At 49.5% G+C, this 23125-nt stretch overlaps 2 protein-coding genes across 11 annotated transcripts in view; both read right to left on the bottom strand.

The window, feature by feature from the left end:
* LOC144175856 (uncharacterized) overlaps positions 1 to 23125 on the bottom strand; it is a 229436-nt gene that overhangs the window by 33426 nt on the left and 172885 nt on the right. For all 10 annotated transcript variants that reach the window (XM_077704906.1, XM_077704915.1, XM_077704958.1 and 7 more), the window contains exons 29-30: positions 21766 to 21870; positions 21440 to 21696 (exon numbers count right to left, since the gene is read on the bottom strand). In XM_077704906.1, the coding sequence (XP_077561032.1) occupies positions 21440 to 21696; positions 21766 to 21870 (362 nt within the window). The remainder of the gene's footprint in view (positions 1 to 21439; positions 21697 to 21765; positions 21871 to 23125) is intronic.
* Positions 881 to 8133, bottom strand: LOC144173966 (uncharacterized). The gene is made up of 2 exons (XM_077702353.1): positions 8023 to 8133; positions 881 to 5701 (listed from the first exon to the last, which is right to left on the bottom strand). The coding sequence occupies exons 1-2, from the start codon at positions 8131 to 8133 to the stop codon at positions 4790 to 4792; spliced, it is 1023 nt and encodes a 340-aa protein (XP_077558479.1). The 3' UTR covers positions 881 to 4789.

A 23125-nucleotide genomic window follows, 5' to 3' on the forward strand; every position in this document is an offset into this window, starting at 1 on the left:
CCGAAGGAACTTCGAGTAGTCAGAACTTAAAACCCATCCATCATTTACTCATCAAGCGTAAAAGTAACTAGCGTGATGCAGCGATACAGCGCCGAGTCACCGAGTCCCACCATCACGCAGTTCGACGATTGCTTTCCTGTTTCCTGCAATAAACAATGCTGTTAACGCTGTTCCGTTGATTGTATACGCTCCCCTTTGGCTTACTGGAGAAGCGTTCAACAGTAAGCTGGCGGTTAAAGCTCTGGGTTGATTAGGATTTCTCAAAACACGACAGACTTCTGGGTTACAAATGAGAAGAGGCTTTTATGCAGCAGTTTTCCGCTTCGCGAGCTTCTCACGTCAATAGTGTAGTGGATAGAGTGTCCGATAAGGCTGGCCGAAGCGTTGGGCTGGCCTGGAGGCCGCAAGTTCGAATCGCACACGGGCACTTTTTTTTTTTTTTTTTTGATTGAGCGATTTTGTGCCATTTCATCCATAAAAAGTAAGATTCCGAAGAGAATTCGGCAAAAGAACGTGAAATTCAGCAGGGAAACGGGCTACAAACTGTAGAAACAGCCAGTAGGTCTGAGTTCTGCTGCAATGGTTACCAGACAACTGAAGGGGTCACGACAGCGCTCATGTGGATAGAACACCGTTTTTTGGCAACGAATAAAGGATGCATTATTTTAAAATATCGGGTTTGCAGCTTTGCAGAACTGTATACACAAAGAACGTTGAACGCGTTGAACTCTCGAATGCACTTGACGTAACGTCACTGCTAGTTGCGCTGCCGACTGATGGCGCGTGCATGGTCGCTTGCGATGCGCCTCAAAACGAGAATTTCAGAGGCGCCTCCTAAATTCCAGAAGCAATGAAGAAAATATTTGGGATTTATGTTCTTAAAAGGTCGCTCAAGCAGACAAAATTAAGCAAAGACAAATGCATTTTCTCTTCACCACCCCTTTAATGCTTCCCCTGTAATTATTCGCACTCTTTCTGCACAAATGAATGCGTAGGCTCAGCTGGCATACACCAGGGCTGCTAGGGGGCTACGAGAGTAGTGGGGGACTCGCTTCCACCACCCGGGAATCTCAATACGCTTTCCGCATCTCGCGCTCTGAGGCACTACCAGTGAGGCACAGAGACAGCACGCTCGGTCAAATATTAGAGTGCACGCAGGCTTCTTCTGTGCTCGGGCAAACCTTGGGCGGCTGCTACACACTTTGTTGACTGCCCCGAGCTGTTATTGCCAGCCAGCAGGCGCATTACCAGCCTGTACAGAATACATTGTGGCTGTGCCTTTTGGTGGGAAAAGACATACTGCACAGACTACAGTAGAATTCCAATGATGCAATGCTGTCGACCATCACCCAACATTCATCCCCACAAACAAACAAAACACGCACAAATGAATATTTCCTTCACTAGCAACCACACTAGTCTGACATCTCTTTTCCTTTACTAATTAGCGAATGTGCATACTGAAAGGCTTAGCAATGCATTAATGTGGGTTACCGTAAAAGTTGGACATCTTAAAACAGTGCGAGACCAAAAGAGGACACAAAGAATGAGTGTTGGGCACCAAATTGAATTTTTTCTCACACACAAAAAGGATGATAGGACAATAGACAGTAGAAAGACAATATACAAAAGACAATAGAAAAAAGAAAGGGGGAATATTGCAACAAGGTAGGGTTACGAGTTCTGCACACTCAGATAATCTGTCTTTTTTCAATAGGGCCACGGATGTGGTGCCCTACACAGTTACCGCTGGCACTGAAGATACACCTAGAGTCAAACATTTTGTGGTGGGCCTGGTCCCTAAAACAATGCCCACCTAGCGTGTCTTGTCCTGAAGGTGCTGTTTTATGGTGAAAGGCATACAAAACAGATTTTTTTTTTTTTTCACTCACTGTCTTAAGTTCACAATAAACGCACTCTGCTATGGCAAATAAATCTTTCTTTACACAATTTTTTACAATCAGTGTGTGATTAACTGGAGGCTAAACCACATTTGTGAAATGCGGGCGAAGCGGCTAAGATGCTGTTGTGGCCACGAAGGTGCAATGCCAGAACAACACCGTATCCAACTTTCCTTTCAGCATACTTCCAAAAATCAGTGCAATGAAGCTTGCTAGACTTATTTTTTATATACTGCTAGCGGGCGTACTACAGTTAGACCTCATTATCACGAGCCGGGCTATAACAAAACACTGGCTATAACAAGCAAATCAAAATTCCCCTTCAAGCCCATAGAAATCGATGCATTTAAAATGTTGTTTTAACAATGTAAAATTTGCCAGTTGTGGGATACAACAAGCAAAGTTCGTTCGAAAATAAAATTTTGAGACAATTTCACGGCAGTGCGCAACGCAGATTTGAGCTGTGCACAAGGCGACAACTGTATTTTTAGCAGTTCGAAACTCCCGCCATGCACACTCCTGCAATGTGTGTAAAGCCGGACGGCGCTGCGCCCGCAAAGCCATTCCACCTTCCTACCTTCCTTTCGCTGTATATGGCACACACGGCCGCGGCGCGCTCACCTGCAACTGACATCACTTGCCACGTGCAGCGCGGGAGCTGTGTTGTTGAAATTGTGTGCATGGTTCCTCTTCTTTTTTTCACTGCTTCAGCCTTATCTTTTACTGCACTGCGCACGCGATTCGAGCGGCATGAGTGAGCTAGGTGGGAAGCAAAAGACTAGACGACTGTGATAAAAGCCACCCCATCGGGCACGAAGCTGAGCGAGCCGTCGTTTACATCAGAAAGATGCATCAACCATCAACGTCCAACTACGAACTTCTTTGCATCTAAGCCTGTTTGACATACCAGTTATGTATTTTGAGCAGCAGTAAAGTAGGTGCGTGAAAGTTACAAATGCAAAGAGGCTTTTCTGCAGCAGTTTTCCGCTTCGCGAGCTTCTCATGTCAATAGTGTAGTGGATAGAGTACTTGGAATGATTGCAGTGGCACTCTCCCGGAGTGGATCTCCACTCCCTCCAACAACAGCAACACTGACGCCAGCCTTGCAATGTGCCAACGAGTGGCCCGCTTTATCTCCAGAATGCGGTTACTTTGTTTCTTACCGCCATGCGGCACAATGCAATATTGCCTGACATTTGTTCTGGGCAAGTACAGCACCCCATATTTGCATAAATGCCCGCTACGGCTATAACAAAATATCCATTATGACGACCACATCGCATTGCCCCTACAATTTCGTTATAACGAGGTTTAACTGTACTACAACACCAAATATTGGAAGATTGCATTGCAACTCACATTTCTATAGCCAATTCCTTTGCAGCTGCTGAATGGCCACGGAAGCATCAGTTGTTGCTCTTAAACTGCGATTGCTAATTACGTACAGCAGGGAATGATATGAAACTCAGCCCTAGCAATCACAATGGTGTAATTTGTGTTCAAATACACAGTATACATATTAAAGTGAGGCTGAGGTCATATTAGTACTGCTATCAAAGCTGTTGTCAGTTTATTCATCAATTCTGGTGCGCAAATGCGTTAACCACCAAAATTTAGACGGCTGGACTCTGGCCAGGGAATTGTTTGCATTTTGTAACAACCCGCAATCAGTCAAGATGCTACTGTACGGATGTCCATAGAGGGTGCATCCCAGTGCATCAGCACTGGGATAGGAAGAGGGCTCTGTGCCCTGCCCACTCTGTTGAACCACTTCTTGCAACTGGCCAGCACTGCGAGGAGAGAGAAATCAGTGCCTGCTGAGGCACAAACTTTACGGCAACTGCCCTGTAACGAACCTTCCTTGCCCTTCCCCCTTCGCTGCACCCACTAGTCCCTTCTTGAACACGCAGAAAGCACACGTGGGCCATGGGCCAGAATGGACGAGAAACTGCGCAGTAGAGAAACAGGCCTTCCCAAAAGTGAGCCCCAGAATAGGGACCCGTCCAGACGGGCATGACGGCTTTCCATCTACCAGGCCATTGTGCCATGACCATACCTCTGAAGAACCAATCTGCACTAGGCTCATGGAACAATCCCGTGAACCACGATGCTTGAACCGTGAAACCACGGTGGTCCGAGATAAATTCAAAAAGATTCCAACTTGTACCAACCACAAAGCCCCAGGCAGTGGGGCCTATTGTGACTGCCTGTCTCGAAAGCTGCTAGCCTTTCGTTAGGAGGACAGAATGCCCTTGCCAACCAGTGCTTCGAAATTGATGTTTACTAACAGCACCATTGAAAATTAGCACCGTAACTTGGCTTACAGCATGATACACCTTCATTGCGCCCTACATGTAGAAGCCATTAATAGAAAAGCCGCTGCTTCACACAAGCTCAGGGCAAATGTCTTGCCTGCCATTCCCGGCTACAATGGCACTGGCCGTGCAGTCTACAGCTAAAGCACAAGTTTGAGCCTGAAAGCCGAATAGAAGAATAAACATGCGCTTACTTAAAATCCATCCCATAGGCAAAGTGGAGGGCACGACCATACACACATGTGGATACTGCGTGGATACGATGTAGACCAGTGAACCCTCAGTACCGCAGTTGCGCACCATGTCCTCCACTCTGGGCTTACCATTAAAAATGCACTCAATGGCAGCTGCCGTAAGTAGTACTTGGAATGATTGCAGTTGCACTCTCCCGGAGTGGATCTCCACTCCCTCCAACAACAGCAACACTGACGCCAGCCTTGCGATGTGCCAACGAGTGGCCCGCTTGATCTGGACACGATTATTTTCTACTGCCTGATGTGCGCAGGGGCACCAACAAGGGTCGCCGTTTAGGCTTGTCACAGCACTCTCTGCCCTGCAAGGGTGGCCCGACATTCACGACTTGTGCACTTTGGAGTCCAGGAAATGCAAGAAGCTCGACCCTTTCCACTTGGGCTGTGCTGGCGAGGGGGCTTCCCCGCTGGGACCAGCAGCCGCAAGGGGACACGCATTGCCGGCAGATGAGGAGACTCGGCTCTCCGGCTCAGACTCGCTGGTCGAAGCCACCGAGCTCTTGGCAGTCAAGCGGTGATGTCCCCGGCACAGATTGGGCGCCGCGCAGCAGAAAGCATCCACGGGGAAAGTGGCCACACTCAGGCTGTTCTCCACGACGCTTCGGAAAGGAGACTTGCTTCCCCGGGGCCCAACGGGTTCGTCAATGGGGAAGGTGCCTCCGAAGACAAGCGGTGGCTTGCGGGGCTTGCTGGAAGCTGTAGGGCGACGCCATACGTCCTCGCCGCGGCGACGCGATGCCGGCGACCTTTCAGGGGGCTCGGCGATGCTGACTGCCTTGGGTTCCCTAGGCTCCTCTTCCTCGTCCACCGTGGTGGACACCCCACCGTCCGGCCGGTGGTGCCGCGAGCTGTCCCCAAGCCCAAAGACGCGTCCCAGGGCCCGCTTGCAGAAGCGGCCGGGGCTCATTGGGCGGTGCTCAGGCGAGCCCTCGCTACTCTCTGTGCCGGCGACCCCAAAGGTCAGGTGCCGAGCGCGGCTGCAGCAGTGCACCTTCTGGCGACGCAAGATGCCCTTGGTCGGCAGCCGGGGGGCCCCCTCGTGGCCCCCCGCACGGTCGGCCGGTGGGGTTTCGCTGGCCGAGCCGCTGGCCGACAGCCGGCGCCGCAGCCGGGCAGCCAGGCTGCGGCGACGCACCGAGGGCGCTGCACTCAGCAGCGGAGCACGCAGGTCCTCCAAGGCACTGCTGCTCTCGGCCGCCGTCGTGTCGTCCTCTTCCTCCCTCTCGACGGGCTCCTTGGAGAGAGGGGGAGCCTTGTTTTACATCGACAAAGTGACCATCTGTGGACCACGCAGGAAGCTGTCCACGTGCCACAACTCACATGCTATTAAAAGCAGGAAGCCAGCTTTGAGAGCCAAGTACTGCAGCTCCCATTTCACAACTTCATGGAGCACATGGCACACGAGCAAAAAAGCAGAGCTTTGTAGCGTATCTTTTTGTTTCCCTCACTCACCCGGGCAACTTTACAAACCCCATGTGAACCTCTGTCATGTTTAGCCAATCTGTTAGCCATTTAGGAAAGCAAATAAGAATGCCCCCCTTTCCAAAATACCAAGCCCGTTTACCCGAGGAATTGGCGTTTTGGTTGGAGTTTACACTCACATGCTGATCCATCTGAGTTTTACTTTCCAGACGAAAATTTTAAAAGAAACCCTTTATATTAAAAAGAAGCATATAAGAAGGCTTGAGGCCCAGTTAAGCTAGCCATGCTGATGCAGCACACCTTGCCAAGTACAATTTGTAGACAAGCTTGTTCTGCACAGCTCCTTCCAAGCGGTTCACTTGCACCGAGATATGCGCAATGTAAAAACTTCGTAATGACCTTGTTTGCACCATTTGACAACAGCCCTGGCCAAGGTTGTCTGCCAAAAAACATTCACTTGACACTGGTTGAGGGCCAGACGCAGTATTTAGCATGAAACTCATTATTCCGCAGCAGCCAGACAAGCCCAAAGCTACTGTCAAACATGGCAGCAAACAGAATGAGCCCCAAAACGCTATCCTAGCGCAAGATGTGTCCATCAAACACAGACTGCCTGAGGCCAGTTGTGTTTTCCAGAACAACAACACACACAGTGCTACTTAACCAGACTACTGAGGCCCAGTAACTGAAAATGTCAGTGAGTTAGAACAAAGTGCCTCGGCCAGTTTGTTGAATAAACCGCTGCTCTGTCCACGCAAGAGGCTGGACTGCATCATGGAAAGAAATGCTTGATATTAGAAAGGAACCTTTAACTTAATTGAGGTGTCTATGCTGGCTAGTAGCTACTTCACCGTGGGAATTTCCGTCACGCACCAAGCACAACTTGGGGAAAGAAGTACTTCTGTCCTTGAGTTGTGCATGGCACTTGGCTGAAATTCCCACGATAAACCTTCCACGCCGTCAAGGAAGAAAAAAAAGCAAGATCTGCAAGGTGACCCGCTTGCCGCATGCTTGTCCAAGCAAGTTTCTGCAGCAGGTACACTCGGCAGCAAAATAAGCCGGGGCACGCGAGCGTGTGGCAAAATGCATCGCCGCACTAACTGACGTCACACTTCTGGTGTTGAGACACCGCTGTGCACATCAACCCACATATGCTGCCCTGTCTTTTCTTTGGCTTCAAGTGGCAAAGCTAATACCATTGAGCGCTTGGCGCTAGGAGGCCACTTTTTGTGCTTGACACATCTCGGCACACGCTTCGGTGGTGGATGCCGAGGATGAAGCGGGCTTTGCTCTATCTGCCTGGCTCTGACAATAAACGCATAGCAGCGAAATCTTGATATCTTCGTTTTAAAGGCGATCTCATTTGTTTGACGGTCTAAAAGGGAAATTTTGGCCTGTGTCTGTGTCAACAAATTGAACGCGTATGGAAACATTTATTTCTGTTCTTTTTTTCTTTCTCACATTTTTTTCCCCGTCAGTACCTGTTTTAGTACGTGTGCAAGGTGACCTCTCATTACACTTTATTCAAATAAACTATGCCTCACCTCTATTCCTTTCCGTTTTGGGGTGCTCATTTTTAGTCCCCAACCTACTGCATGTTCCAGGAACAAAAAATACAAAAGACGCGATAGAATATCTGTGGCACAAGTTCGCCACCGAGATGGGCACGATATGTTATCTGTCACATTTGGGCAGAGCGAGCAACACACACTTCAACCTCACCTTGCATCACTGAAGCGTGTGCGAGCGAGGCATGTTAGCAAACACTGAATGTGATCAGCTTTCCGCTTGCAGTGAAGGAAAAGAGAGGATCACGAGTATGGTTGGACACACACGTGCACATCGATGTCTCGACACCAGAAGGTCAACGTCAGATGGTGCGTGCCCCAGCTTATCCTGCTGCCAGGTGTACACTTAGTTCCGAGGTGTTCCCTCTGTGGGGAACCCTGGCTGCATTCCCCGACTGTTGTGCATGCTGCAGGCACGGCTGGTGGCCTCCACGCGAGACACAACCCTGCCAAGGCCATGCAACCCGTGGCCCTTCCCCCTGGCACTGCCCAATTGCCGTTCCAGCTGAGCAGCAGCAGCAGGCCGCCTGGCACTATGTGGCGCCAGGCAGGGAGACGCACTCACAGCCACACAGGCCACCTCCACAATGCAGCACAGGTCCCGAGATGAGCAACTCCCGCCTCGTGCCTCCCACTGGCAGATTACAGCAGCGGCTGAACCCTGGGGCTTCCACATCCCCCCCAACCAGCTCCTTTCAGGCACAGTTTGCGCTCACCGAGGCGCACATTCAAACACTGGGCCAACCATAATGCCCCCACATGGCAAAGGAATGTATCAAATCTCCTTCCCCCGTGTGCACAGGACACATGCCACCTGCCAGCGCATTATGTCACAGTTCACAGTCATGGCTCACTGAGCTCACCTGCCCTTTCTAGCTCCTCAAAAGCTTTAGACTAATGCAGGTCCCGTATGAAATTGATTTCTGAGTCACCCGCATCAATACTCAATGCAAATGACATATCATGCAGCATTACTTGCTTTCTCAGGAGAATGCACACGCCACAATGCTAGTAGTCTAGTGGCAAGCTTCAAGAGATCACTACTGACCCATGGTAGAGAAGCAGGTGTGCACCACCAATTACTTGCCTCACAACCGATGTACATCAGTGTTCTCAAGCTTGCCAGTCCTGCGTTAGCTCAGTGCACACGTGCCACCGACACAGCGCTACACCCGAGTGCTCCCTTTCATGGGCGCCCCTTGCTTTTAATAGGAACAAACTGCTTTCAGTCCCCCTCGAGTTGGCAGTAACGAGAGTGGAGTGCACACAGTGCCCGTTTGGCCGGACGCCCAGCGCAGCACAGCAGCCCCCCACTGCCCACTCCCTGCACGTCCCATCTGCACAGTGGGAGGCCCACCACCCGCCCCAAAACATGGTCAGAGGTGACGAGTGCTCAGTCAGAGGATGCTCGCGGACGCTTAGCCTTCCCCAAGCAATGGTTGCATGCGCGTGCCGCTTTAGCAGCTGAGAAGGACACAAGGCAGTGGTGGGGCGGGGGGATGCACATTCCAGAGCGCCAAATGAGAGCAGCAAAGGGCACAACAGAAGCAAAGGGCACAACAGAACAGAGAAAGAAACAAGAAGGTGCCACCTACCGGCGGGGGGCAGCGCAGAGGCCAGGCGCACGCAGGACCGTGGCGACGGCTAAACGTGCTCGAGTGCTGCGGCTTAGTCTTGGAGGGTGGGAGGGGGAGAAGGAACACAGCCCCCTTGCCTTCCCCCGTCCAGCAAGGGGAGGGAGGGGACCAACGCGCACCCTCCCCGACGGCATAAACGCAGCTGACGTATGTGTGGCCACACCCTCCATATGGAGCGTCACGCTCATTGACCAGAGGAGTGGGGGGAATTAAAAAAAAGAAAAAAAAAAAGAGACAGCAGCGACCTTGAGGAAGCAGCACAAAGGGCAAAAACGCAAACAGAGTTAACTAGGCAACCAAGAGCAACCGAGAGGTCGGTCCACGTGGAGACAAACATTGAGCGTCGCCGAAGAGTGCACGACCCGATCAATATTCACAGGGGGCGGGCCCGGCCATTACCCAAATTAAAACCGGCCGCCCTTTCGCGCTGTCCCAACGGGGGCAGTTAATGACTCGCGCAGCCTGCATACAGGCAGGCCACACCCCTTGGGCAGCAGAAGCTCATCTGGCCAGCCTCTGCCAATGCTGCACCTGAATGCAGTTCACAAATGCACCAGGGCTGGTGCTTGCTTTGGCATTTTGAGCCACCCCTCTGCTGCCCAAAGATGCCCGTAATGCTGGCTGCAAGAAGGCACACTGAAATGGCTGTCCACTGCGTAGAATCTACGTTTAAATTGGCCCCACTTCCACAATCTTTGGCATTTCATCGTGCACGCAAGACATGCCCATCCTTCGCCTCTGTCCACCTGAAAAGGAAAGCTGGTCCAGGCACTGAATTGCGCAAACAAGCGAATGCCAAAAAGGGGACACCATGAAATGTGCCCTTCACGCCACTGCTTGCTTCTATTTCCTCGCACTGCGCAGCATGTAATCAAAAAGTCTCATCTGACACCACAGTGAATAAAAACAAAGGGCCAGCAGAATCGCACATGTGATGCCGCACACCACCACTGCCGGGAGACCACTGCTGGACAGGGAGACCACTGCTGGACCCCTGGCCACTTCAAATAAGCACCTGCCAGATGGCCAATGCCAAAACCTCCTGCACAGCCCTTGGGGCCCACTGAAGCCTTGTAGCTCATGTGCATGCCAACGGGGCACAACAATGAGGCAGCATCCGCTTCCTTGGTGCATGCAGAACACCTTTGGCGGCCCCGACCACTGAGCACAGGCGCCATTTGCAACTCTCCGCACTCTCCGGCCCGCTGTTTCCCCTCCAGTGCTGGTGAAATAATTCTACAGGTGGCCGATTATTCTGGATTAGAAAAGCTTCGCAAATAGCACCTGCTTCTGGGTACAATTCAAACGGCTGCTCCACCATTTGCAGTGCTTCCACACGCACCCTTGGGTAGGCTTCTCGGCACCACACTCAAGCTGTGGACGGGAAGCCCACGGTGCAAGAACCCTGCAGCCCTGGCGTGTGTTGGTCACTGTGGAACACTGCTTACACACAAGACCCAACAAGGGGTCTGTTGCAAAACGGAGAAAGGAGCTGGCCATGCCTGCAGTGGCCGCAAAAAATGCACGACCCTCTTTTAAGCTGAACTGGTTTAAGAGCCTCCCTTATCCCGCCCTAGTACAAGAACACACAGGTGTGTGTAAAATCACAACCCCGAATTCTCCCTCAAGTTTTTTTATATATATATATGGCTACGCCTAGAACTTACTCAAGCAAAGATATCTGTTTCTGAAAATACTTCCACGAACCATGCATTCTGTTTGTTTGCTTACGCGTTTTGTTTTTACTGTACGGCAGTGCCCCGCTGAGTTATCTGTGTTCCAAGTGAAGTGCGTTTATCCTTTCCTTTCTTTTGCATGCCAACAGGGCAAGTCTTTCGCCCCAATGACACTAAACCAGAATAATCTTCTTTTACCTCCAGTGTTCTCGATGTAATTCAACGGTTCGAGAAACAAACACGCCGAAAGATAAATGCTCGCAAGGCAGATGCCTGACTGCTTCGTCACCACTTCTGTAAGTTGCGAGTTGTTAGCGGAGCACAAGTTCGCTCCACTAAACTTTATTTCTCCAAAAACTTGTGTCGTCCTTGGCTGCACAGCAATATTCCAACCCACAGCCGGTTTGGCAATTGATTCTATTTTATATTCCCCAACATCGATAAATTCATTTCCCCTGAATTTCCACCGTACCAATGAGAGAAACATGGGGCCACGGGCCGCAGTGGAGGGGAGAGACATCGGAACAGCAGCACAGGAGCCGTTTGCGTCCCTGTGTGCGCCCACAAGCCACAGAGCCAGCTACAATGGTCGACTTGTGAGGATGACCGGGGTCCTGCTCCCACACGCAGACAACTATTTTGCGCACTCTTCCTGCACAGCCTTTCCTGCTCAGGCACTACAAAGAAATGCCAGCCAATGGCACAAAATGACCAGACTCGTTACAGGTTACCTAAACATGCCAAAAGAATGTGAGAATTACACAGCTCATGGCCCGCAGCATGAAACAAAGCACCATCACTGCCACCAACCAAGTGCCGCTAATGACTTGTTCATGTCTAGTTGCCACGGCTATTTTATCCTGTGCTTATCCTATTTTGGCCCCTTGAATTACATATAAGCAAAGCCAAAACACAACCAGTTTGGAGGACAGTGTCCTACAAGCTTCAAAAGACTACTCCACAAGGTAAAAATAACATGCCACAAGGCCTCCAAGTGTGGTGACAGGGTGTCTAGCAAATTGCCTAATACAAATTCCCTGACTTTTCCATGTTTTCCATGATCATTTTAAATGAAATTCCCTGACCTATACAACAGGCGTTATTCTGTGGAAATGGTCCGTGAAGCATATAAAAAGCGTAGAGAAAACACATTCTATCATAGGGAATTTTATCATAGGGAAATACATTTGTTGCAACTGCCCTAATTCTCAAAATGTACTTTGATTAACTTCAGTTTGTTCAGTTTGAGGTTTGCTTGCCTTCAGTTACGACTTGAGAGAGTTTATTTCATCTTGCGGGATAGAGGCTTCAAGTTGCGCTTCAGCGAGCACCTTCTGCTTTTTTTTCTTGACTGTCCTGGCTCGACATGCAACGTGAACCGCATGGTGCATTTTTGCACGCGATCCGGGCACGTCGCCGTTGCACGTGCGATTTTTTAATGCCCGCGTTGCCGATTCGCGCGCGCGGCAGCTTCTGCCTTGCTCAGAAAATTACACATTTCGCACGCGGCAGTGGGAGGAGCCTTACGACTTGCGCCAATGGGGAGCCGCGCGCGTCGTGGCGGCAGTTTCAAAGCTCTCGAGACAGCCGGCTGGCTCCGCCAGATGTTTACGCTTACCACCCTGGCAGGTATAGGGACCGGGCAGCTGGACAGGTGGAGCCACCACTCGGCGCTCTCCTCATTAGTGGAATGAGCCAGTGCATTGGACTACGGAGCCTCCCGTTGTTTTTGCAGTGTTTGCTTCGGTGCTTTGAATCTTTTGGTGGTGTTGTGAGTGGATATGTGTGCTTAAACAAAGTCTAGACCGATGGGCTTGGCCCTTAGATGCAATAACGTTGTTGGACGCTTCTAAAGTAGGGTATAGGCTACAATGTCATGAGCGCTTTCTGCAGCGATCTACGCCTGGCTCCACTCGATCTCAGTACGAATAAAACTACTATTATTACAGGGTTCGTACAGGCTTCAAAAGCAAGAATTCAAGGCTTTTCAAGGACTTTCAAGGACCAGAAAACACATTTTCAAGATCTCAATCTAATGTTTTATCTGAGATTATAACTTTTTCAACACAGTGCAAAAGTTTTTTTCTTGCTCAATACCTCAGCACATTAGTGCACGTTTAGATAGGTGCTAACGGGTTCATGAATGCTCCCCCACCTTTTTTTATTTCATGGTTGGTGTTTTTCTTTTTTCTTGATGTTTTGCTCAAGCTGCCTGATTTCAAAACTTAGTTAATCCTGCCTGCATCTCTTGCTTTGTCAGAAAGGGTATCAGCTGAAATTAAACCAGCGAGTGTTGCTGCAAGGCAGGACACACTATGTAAACGCCTGCCATTTGCACGTAAAAGCAAACGCAGATGGAGCATATGAGGCACAGCAAACATGCAATGAGCGAGCGTCCACAGACTAGATGGAAGATGCAAGATAGAGAACAGAAGCCGGCTTTCACTGGATTGTATCCTGACATGGATTGGATTGAGAAGTGCCTGCTTGCAATGTTGCCTCCTAATGAAAATTCAGCAAACTTGTTGCAATTTCATGCAATACACTGAAATTTGACGCCTAAAATCCATGACAAGCTCTTTAAATTCTCGCGAAAAGACAGGGCCATTGATTCTCTCCAGGAAAATCAAGGGTTTTCAAGGACCATTTAAAAATTCCAGGACTTTCAAGGCCTTGAAATAGGGACTTCTAAATTCAAGGGGTTTCAAGGACATGTGCGAACCCTGTTATTAGTATTCATTTCTCCATAAATGCACTAACGGCTACGTAAACGTACTGGACGCTTCTACGGTTGAGAACGGGCTACATTGACATGGGCACTCTTTGCAGCGCTCTGCGCCTGGCTTCGCGCGATCTGAGTAGGAATAAAACTACCAATATTAAGGGGGGACACTGGTCTTGAGGACATTTTTGTTATTTTTTAACCTATGTGCTTGACATTTACACATTGGGTGTATTTCAACATCCTGAGCACAAATATGCAGTCAGTTTTCGTCTATGTGGTCTAAGTTTAGAGTTGTGCAACATGTTATGTCACTCTGTTTCAGGCAATTTTTTCATTATGCACCTATGAAATACTCAAATAGCTTTTATCCCTTTGTGCTCTAGAAGGACCAGGGAGTGCAACTATACCCCTGCAGTAATTTTAGCATGGTTTCTGCGAACGCTGTAAAATTCGTAAATGTCAGGTCATCAATTTACAATGTTTTTGTAAAACTAACTGCATAAAATCTTGTGCCAGCAAAAAGAAATTCTGTACTTTTGTGGTTTTATTGCACTGTTCAATTCATAAGCTTTCGAATGCAGCAAAAATGATGTAAATCGAACCAGTACATCTCAAGATATTGTACCGACAGCTGACCATATGGGAAAACAATTGGTTCTGAGAAAACAGGGCACAAAGTTTGCAAACATAGGCAAAAATGGTCATTTAGGCGACTTCAAAGGGCGACAGCTTTGTGAATACTTACCTATGATACAGCTATGATATTTTGCAGGTACATTCTTTGGGACCTGTAGACTGCGAATAAAATTAATACAGAAAATTGATTTTTTGGCAAATTTTCGGTCCTCAAGACCAGTGTCCCCCCTTAATGTTCATTTCTACCACTTTAAATTATTTTCGCTGGTTTGCATTACTACGGTTTCCACGCCAGCGTTAACGATGAGATAACTCGACACATGTGCTTTGAAGGCACTTACGTACGTAGTCGCCGTGTGGCCGTGTAAACGTCGCGGTAGTTTACACTTTCTTTCTGTAACCTGTAGCCTTCGGTTTTGGTGAGTGACACTGACAGCATGGAAGCCTGAGAGCCGAAGCGGAACTCCCACGTTTGTAGTGGTCATTTTATCAAGAGCCAAAGTTAGTCAACCACCCAACAGCCCAAACTACAAACCATCCCCCTCGTCTTCCCATTTTACTACCTGCATGGAATAAAGGCTTGCACCGATAGTTAAAAAATATGTCAAAGTGTTAACGTCAGTGTGTGGTTTTTTTTTTTATCGAGTACCCTAAAAAATCGTGTAATGTCTTGTGAAGAAACCAAAACCTCGCGACTAGTTGCCTCAAATACGGGTGCATCAGCTCGAGTCCTCCAGCACAGATGCATTTTTTACGCGCTGGAAGCAGTTATAGGACCTGGAGAGGGGTGCATGGAAGTGCAAAATTAAATCGGAAAATCATTCAGCCATCTGTTTAACGACGACCATGGTTGAACGCGAAGCTTTCTTTGTGCGAAATAGAATGGGAAGGGGGCAAAGTCAAAGACGCTGCGATCAGAAGACCAAACTGTGTGCTGGTCATATTCAAAGCTCAACTAGTCAAATTTTAAATTTAGAAGGTAACCAAGGAAACCCACACAAGAAAGCTTTGCGATAAACCATCGTCGTCGTTAGATGGAGGAGTGCATGATTTTTCAAGCGTAGGTGACAGCTTGTAAACCTCGCCGGCAGCACTCATTTGTGAAACTGCGGGCAGGTTTTTGGCACCCTGCTGTCTCTCGTTCTTCCCCTATGCAGGAATTGTTTTTTGAAAAATCATTAACCAACTAGCCAGCAGCCATTGCAAGTCTTGTAAAGCAATGCTTTCCCATGACAACAATACGACTTTCTACTATCATGTGGTATTTACAGTGTAAACGACTCCAGATGACTGTAGTAAGCGTATATCTGTGAAATTAAACATGTTTCTACTGTAGTTAATAAAGTTACGAAGCGGCTCCCGTCACAATGTCGTGTCACAATTCCCCCCACTTTGTCTTTCTCTTGTGCATGACGCCGTTTCGTCATCAACTGCCAAAGGCTAGCGCCGCAGCATTCCTGGATCGGCTGCACACACCGGCTTTGTAGAAGCATTTACCTGCTATGTATTCCTCGATACGCCAAACTGCTCGCAGGCATGAAAAATTTGCACAAAGGAACGGCCTTGCACTTCCAGTTTGACTTCGAGCTTGGTGCATTGAGCGTCACCTGCTATTTGTAATTGCTGAGTATGGGTGTAAATCCCACACATGCAATGCCTCGTAAAGGTCGCCCCTAATTTCAAGATTTACCGATCTGAAAAAAGTCCTTGTGGTTAAGTACGCTTAGCAACCCACACTGCAGCAGAATGACAGAAAGCCATACACAACTACACTGTGCTGACCACCAGCGGCATTCCGCTGACGAGCGGTCCGCCACGGGTGGCGCTGTTCGCTGAAGCGACGGTGATGCCATACAACGGCCGCCCAGTCCCTATTGTGTGGGCGCTTTCACTAGCGGCGTGGATGATGTTTTATAGTACCGTTTTTGCCCACATTATAAGCTCCTTTACCTCACAAGCAACTTCGTGCGTGCCTTGCGCGGCATTTTAGAGAGCGCTTAGAAGCGGTCGCTCGAGCTCCCGTCACCACTTCGCGGTTGAAGCCGCCGCCATGTTTCCGGTGCCGGCAGCATTGCGCACAGCGTGCAGGCGGTTCCGCGGCAGCGTCAGAGTGTCTGTGACGTGGGTAGCGCATTTTCACGAGCAGAAAACGCCCCACATGGTTCACGCTAAACCATGTCATGTTCCTTTTTATCATGTAATTCTGGCTCCTGATGCCATATGGAAGTTCTCAAGATTAGCTCCCAAAAAGTGCTGCCTCTTAAAATTCGCTGGAAAAAAAAGCGCGTTGTGCGTGCGATTTGGGCACCACCTACATCGTCCCTCTGCGCAAATGCACCCAGCAACCTAAGCCAGCTGCGAGCTGCGTGAGCCGCACGGCGAGTTTCTGCATGCGACTCGTGCGCGGTATTTTCATGGCCACGTCGACGATTTGTTGCCTGCGGTGGCTCCTTTCCTGCACAAACGTGTTTGTGCCTTGAGTAGCATTTTAAAGAGCGGTTAGAAGCGGTTGTAGAGCTATCGCACTACTCCGTGGCTGGTGCTGCCGCCATGTTGCCAACGCCTGCCGCTCGGCACGCACCGTGCGGGTGGTTTCGACGGCGGCGTCAGCGTGCCTCAGGCGTGCGCGGCGCGTTTTCGCTTGCAGAAAAACCAGAAAATATTTCATGCAGTTCACGCTTTCGTCGCGCGCGAACGTGTTGCGTTCGGTAACTTCTTGGGGGCCTCCAACACTGGTTTCCCCTATTCTAAATTTGTGTGGGCAGGCCCAGAAGTGGTTTTCCCTGACTGCTACTACAGTTGAACCTCGTTATAAGAGACACTGATGTAAGAGACAAATGGGTATAAGAGACACTATTCACCCACATGGTTGGCTGCCCTATCTTTCCCATTAAATCGACCTCTTTTATAACAGACATTGGATGTAGGAGATTGGTTATAAGAGACAAGTCATCCTTGAAGTTTAATCAATAATCTTGCTTGTAACAGGCATTTTAACTTCAGATGCAGTGCCACCAGTTACTAATTGCAGTTGCTTCCATTGTGGAAACACAGGGGGACGACAGACACCTGCAGTCACTATTTATTATAACTTCAGCAAACACAAAGTGGTTCAGTCAGCTATGAAATGACGATGAGAAGCCCTGCCAATGGAAATGCAACTGACAGAAGTGGTTGAAGCTTACTGCCATCCATTGGAGCGCGACCGCACATGCGGGCTCTCCCACTCGCGTAGCTCCCAATCAAGAAACACTGCAGATGTTGAGTCCTGCAAGCATAATGAATAGCCTGAGCACACAGCGGAAGAAGCTGTCCGCTCTGGCTTATTCATCAGGCTTGTGAACTCAACATCTACAATTCATCTTCCACAAACAAGGAAAGGAAAAAAAGCATGTAGAATTGGTTGTAAAAAACAGTGTAAATACAGTCATGAAGCAAACAAAGTTTCATAAATTCTGGGGCCAAACATTAACTAGAATGAATCTTTTGAAACATGCTGTAGCGTTCTTCTGAGCGTATTTTAGTCATACGGGGCTCATATGGAACTAGGGTCTGATTTGTAAGTGAAAACATGGTTCCCTGCTTATAAGAGACATCTCGTATAAGAGACAGAAACTGCTCCCCGGTACGTGTCTCTTATAAAGGGGTTCAACTGTACTTGATTAAAAAATTCCCTGACAATTTCCTGACTTTTCCCGGTGGCTCAAAATTCCCTGACTTTTCCCTGTTTTCCCAGTCGCTAGACATCCTGGGTGAACAAAATTGAAAAGCCATTACTGTATGAGGTATTATAGCACTTCTGTGGGCACAGAGAGATCAGTTGACCAAGAAAGAAGCCACCACAACTACCGTATTTACATGATTGTAGGCCAACCCATTTCTTCAAATTTGATTGATTGATTGTAGGGTTTAACGCGCCGACGCAACGCAGGCGATGAGGCGCGCTGTAGTGGAGGGCTCCGGATTAATTTTGACCACCTGGGGATCTTTAACGTGCGCCGAAATCTCGTACACACGGGCGTTTTTGCTTTTCGCCTCCATCAGAAAAGCGGCCGCCGCGGCCGGGAATCGAACCCGCGACCTCGTGCTCAGCAGCGCAACGCCTTAGCCACTGAGCCACCGCGGCGGGTATTTCTTCAAATTTGAAAATCTCAAGGTGGGGGGTCGACCTACAATCGAAACTGGAACCTTCTCTGTAGACAACCACAAGTGAAACAAGAAATCGGGGTCGCAACACAAAGTTGCGACTGTGCGTTTGGCTTGTGACGGCTTATTTCGCATGGTGCAGTGGAACCCCAATTACACGTACCCCAGTTTTACAATGACCTGCTTCTCACGACGGATCACTGCAGTCATGGCAAATTCCCCATGGAAACAATGCATTAAAAACCCCAATTATATAACTCTCGGGTGCACATGGTCCACTTCATCAACGGACGCTGGTGGGGATAAACTGGCGTCTTTCCCTCCATTTACGCCGCTTCGCTGCTACGTCCCAACCCTATTTCATAACTTCCGTTTGGCACTGCTTGATGTGCAAAGGTAAACGGTCTGCAGTGGGCCCGACCACTAGCTGAACTGACTCAAACAAGCAGGCGGGTCTGGCGGCCGGGAGCCTTTGACGGCCACACGGCAGTGGAGTGTCAACACGCCAACTGCGAGAAGTCAAAAGTCCAGGCAGCCAGCAGACCGCCAATTTGAAGCTCCCATCGAGCCAAGCCAATGAAAATGATATGCAATACCCCAACCAAGGCAGCGACCGAACTCCCGCTTTACACGCCCGCTTGCCCTCCCCTGTATAACTTTCTTGGGACCTTGGCCACACCCTCGTCTTTTCCCTCTCGCATAGCTCGACAGTGTTGCACATCTTCACAGCCTATCTCTCGCATGCGAAGCGCAGGGCTGATGGGCTAGCGCAGACGCTGCAGGGGGGAGGCAAAATAGGCTTACCAAGAACACGCCAAATATAGTAATTTAACAAAAAGTTCTTGGCTTAGTGGCCGCGCGAGACCGCCTGCTAGGGTGCTGTTTACAGACACCCCGGTCACACAACGCTTTCACGCGGTATCTTAAAAGCCATGTTATCGGGGTTCCACTGTAGTTATGCTGAATGTTTGCTTGCAATACTTTTTTCCTCTGCTCTTACTGGGCTCATGGTAATACATGTGGCATCTTCCACTGCACTCTCACGAGCAGTGTCGTGTTGGCAGTGGTGGTGACTGGGATGATGGTGATCACCCCTGATGATCTAACAACGGGGCAACTTCAGCCGGTTGACCTTTTGCACTGCGAATTAGTGGTTGTCGATGGACAACTGAAAACTCGCACCAGTAGGGTCGGCATGGTCGGCGACTGCGCACAATGTCACAGTGATGCTGTCTTTTGCAAAGTGCGGGCTCACACCAGACAACGACGAGCTGTGGGGCCGCCGCAGCTGCGACAGCAGCCGCAACACTAGTGAGGATGACGACACTAGCAAGGACGAGCTGTAGGTCAGGTGACCAATATATTTGGCTATGGATTGCGTTCGTGTTTTCCATCTTCTTTTACTTTTTGGGGGGTGCGATGCGGGGTGTGGAAGTCAACCTGCATTCGAGTCGACCTACAATCGTGTGAGTGCAGTACTGTATTTTCAAGAGCCTGCAGTAGGCATCAGTGTCTGAGCCTGCAGAGCCTGCAGTAGGCATTGCGAACTCGTAACAATCAGCTCGTTATAGGCAGGTTCGGCTATTTTTTAGTTCAGTTTCAGTTTATTGTTGACGTTTTTTGACGTTTAAAACATCCAATATTTCTCAAAGCACAGTCAGTATGCCCTAAGCCATAGATTATATGCATTGTTATCAATACTTTTCCTAAAAAATCAATGTTAAATGCTGCGACAGTAAGGTAAATGTTTAACGCAGAGAACATACCTTTATTCCTTTATTCCCAACTCAAACCTGTTTGCATGAAGTGCACGGGAAACGTTGTGCAAGAAAGGCAATATGGCTCGCGCGCATCGCAGCGCTTGCTTACCTCCCGCATATCGTACTTTGATTATCCCTGATAAGGCTTGTCAGGTCGCTTTTAAGATTAAATCTAACATCGCAGGCATTAATTACAACTACTGGAGTTGAATAGTAACCGGTTGCGCCGACATGTGATGCTCCAATGCGGGTCGGCTATGCCGTGCGCGCCGCAGCGTTTGACGCGTCGACCGTTTCTTTCCCAAGGCTAGCGAGCCCACAATCAAAACACAGCAATAACTAGGCGTGTAAACATCGCAAATCCGACTAAAAGTTCACTACACAAACCGCTATCGCAAGCGCGCACACCGCGTCACCCTCCGGGGTCTGGCGATGGTAGAGTCATGCTCACCACGAAGCGTTCGATGACCTCCGCCTTTCGAACCACACAACTTCCCGTAATCGGGCTCGTGATATCAGTCCTTCTCATCGCGATAACGTCCGTGTTGAATACCACATACTGAACAGAAACTTGGCCGAGCGAAGAAGCGAAAACGAACTCAAACCGCCCACGCTACGCAGCTCAGGCGGCTGCCATCTTGCATTCCGCCGCGACTCCCAATCAGGAGGGTCGTCCTAGTGCACCCCGACCGGAGGGCGAATAGCGCTTCAGCATCTATTTCTAGCTTCGTTTGTGCGTCGTTTCTTTTCTTCCGTTCGTGCGTTTGTGAATGAACGAAGATAAAAGAGACGAGCGGAACCAGAAAGACGCACGCTCGGCCGATCTAACGATGTCAAAACGGCCGTGCTCGGTGGCACCGTTGTGGAGATACAGCACTCTGAAAATTGCTGTTTCTTCGCACTTTTGCGCTGATAGTTTGTCACTGCGCCTGGCAAAACTATTTTTTTATGCCACTTTGCGACACTTTTCAGCGGAAAAATTTTTCAGACGCACAGAATAGAAAACATAGAAGCCAAATATGTGGCTTTCAGAAAAACGATATTTTGGTCATTTTTCTGAAGTTGAAAGCCGCGTCCCCCCTTAAGCCAGGGGACACGTGGAACTTAAGTAATGGAAAAATGCTTGTGTGCTTCCACACCTCATAATGCAACAGCTGCTGCCAGACATGTCCCGGGCCTCGAAAGAGGATGCTGCAAGCTGATAATGCATGAAAACACAGCAAGCAACCCCTGCAATGCCAGCAACACCAGCAACAACAAGGTTCTGAGGTGGAAAACACAGGAGCCCGACCAGCAGTGCTCACAGTCAGTGGGATGTCTGCTTTTCTCCTGCATGCGCCTAGGGTCCCTTCCTTCTCAGAACAGCACGCTTGCATTGACAGAGACGAGGTGGGAGACTCACCGAGAAGGTGCTGGCCTTGTAGTAGTTGAACGAGCTGGCCTGGCTGCTGACAGGGGGCGAAGACGGCGCCTGCGGCGGCACTCCGTTGGCCATGGTGGCGGCGGACTCAACAGCCGGGCTCTGATAGCTACTGCTCTCAATGACAGGGGATAAGGGGGGCACCTGCTGCAACTTCCAGCCAGCCTCGGCTGACAAAGTCGGCAATGGCGTGCTTGTCACCCCGGAGAAGCTGCCTTGGTGTCTCCTCACCGAGCTCCCTGAAAGGGGAAGGGGCCCCGAGTGAAGCTGGCTTCTGTCCAGCCAGAACTTGCCCGAGAGGCACTCACACTGCTCCGGTGTGGCCACCACCTGGGCACCGTCCCCATATGCGCCATGCCCAGGCACGAAGGCACCGTCGAGTGACGAGACTCCTGTGTTGGGAGCCACCAAGCCTGCACACACAGGGGCAGATACAGCCAAGTGGCCACACTGGCTCGCTTTTCCCGGTGGGCTGGCAAAAGGTGCCCTGCTCTCACTGCACGGCAGGTGGCCCCAGGGGCTTTGACGCACCCCGTGTGGTCTCGAAATCGGCGCTCGAATGTTATTTGGTAGTGGGCGGGCATGGTACGGAAAGAGTTCAATGTTTTTGTTAAAGATTTGGCAAGTTCTTTGAAAAACTGCAAAAACGGGTGCTTGCGATTTTTATGAAGCCGTGATGACTTGAAGAGGAGCCTAAGAGTGCAATAAGGGTTGTTTAAGGGGACACGCAGGTCGAAAAATCGCATTTTTTTCGAAATATGTTGTTTTTTTGTTTTCACTTGCATTATCATCTTTGACTATCCCTCTTTCATGGTTCAAAAAATGAAAACGACATACGAACAAGAACTTGGTGAAAATCGCGTCTGAATGACTCGCGGTGAGCCTAGAAATCACGCAATCAAGCCGAATTTTGGCCATCTTTGAGAGTTTTTGCTGCACGGAAGTGTGGCTGGCGGCCATTTCAGTCACTTGAGAGAGGTAGTCAAAGCCTTCTTCTCTCAAACAAACCGCTCGCGAGCTTCGTATCTCCGTGAAAAAAAAAATATATTTCTTCCCGCTTGTTTTGAGAGCTCCAACTGGGTATTTAAATCACGTGACGCGAAATCAGGACCGCCATTGGCTGTCGCCACTTGTCAGCCGCCATCGCCTCCATCGTTCCGTTCGCTACTTTGCGCTATCTTTTCTATTTCCTTATCGTGTGTTGTTAATCATGAACGGTGAGGAGAAGCATGATGTGATGGTATTGGTGGCTAAGACCTCGGGATTCGCGTCGCACAAACGAGACAGGCGCTTGAGATCTTTATGATGACGGGCACGAACATTTATCCGGACGAGTTAAGAAGTACGACATTGCAGGGACGAGCAGAACGAAATACAAAACTCTCTCCTAAAGATACAAAGTTTGGGCAACGGCAACAAAAGATTAACAGTTGACAGTCTAGAAACCTGGCCGTTACAAATTAAGCATCGCACTTCGTAGGGCACACTCACAGCTGAGGCGTTGGCCAGTTTCGGTACTCGGCAGCTGTCGGTAGATCGGCACAGAGGGAACACGACGTCACACAGTCGAAGCCGGCGATATAATGCACGGTCGACGACGCCAAGGCTGCCCAGTTGAAGCCGGCGATTTAATGCGCGGTCGACGAATGGCTGGCACTCCAGCCCGGC

Source organism: Haemaphysalis longicornis, unplaced genomic scaffold, assembly GCF_048455015.1.
Source record: "Haemaphysalis longicornis isolate Haplotype H1 unplaced genomic scaffold, Haemaphysalis longicornis Haplotype H1 scaffold_1, whole genome shotgun sequence".
Classification (NCBI taxonomy): domain Eukaryota; kingdom Metazoa; phylum Arthropoda; class Arachnida; order Ixodida; family Ixodidae; genus Haemaphysalis; species Haemaphysalis longicornis.

Bases quoted from the DNA above. Each gene is read 5' to 3' on its own strand.
- LOC144173966 (XM_077702353.1), bottom strand. From the start codon at position 8,133: ATGTGGAAGCCCCAGGGTTCAGCCGCTGCTGTAATCTGCCAGTGGGAG. The intron at 5,702-8,022 runs GTGAGTGCGTCT...CCTCTCTCCAAG, and splicing joins TGGAGGTGGCCTGTGTGGCT to GAGCCCGTCGAGAGGGAGGA.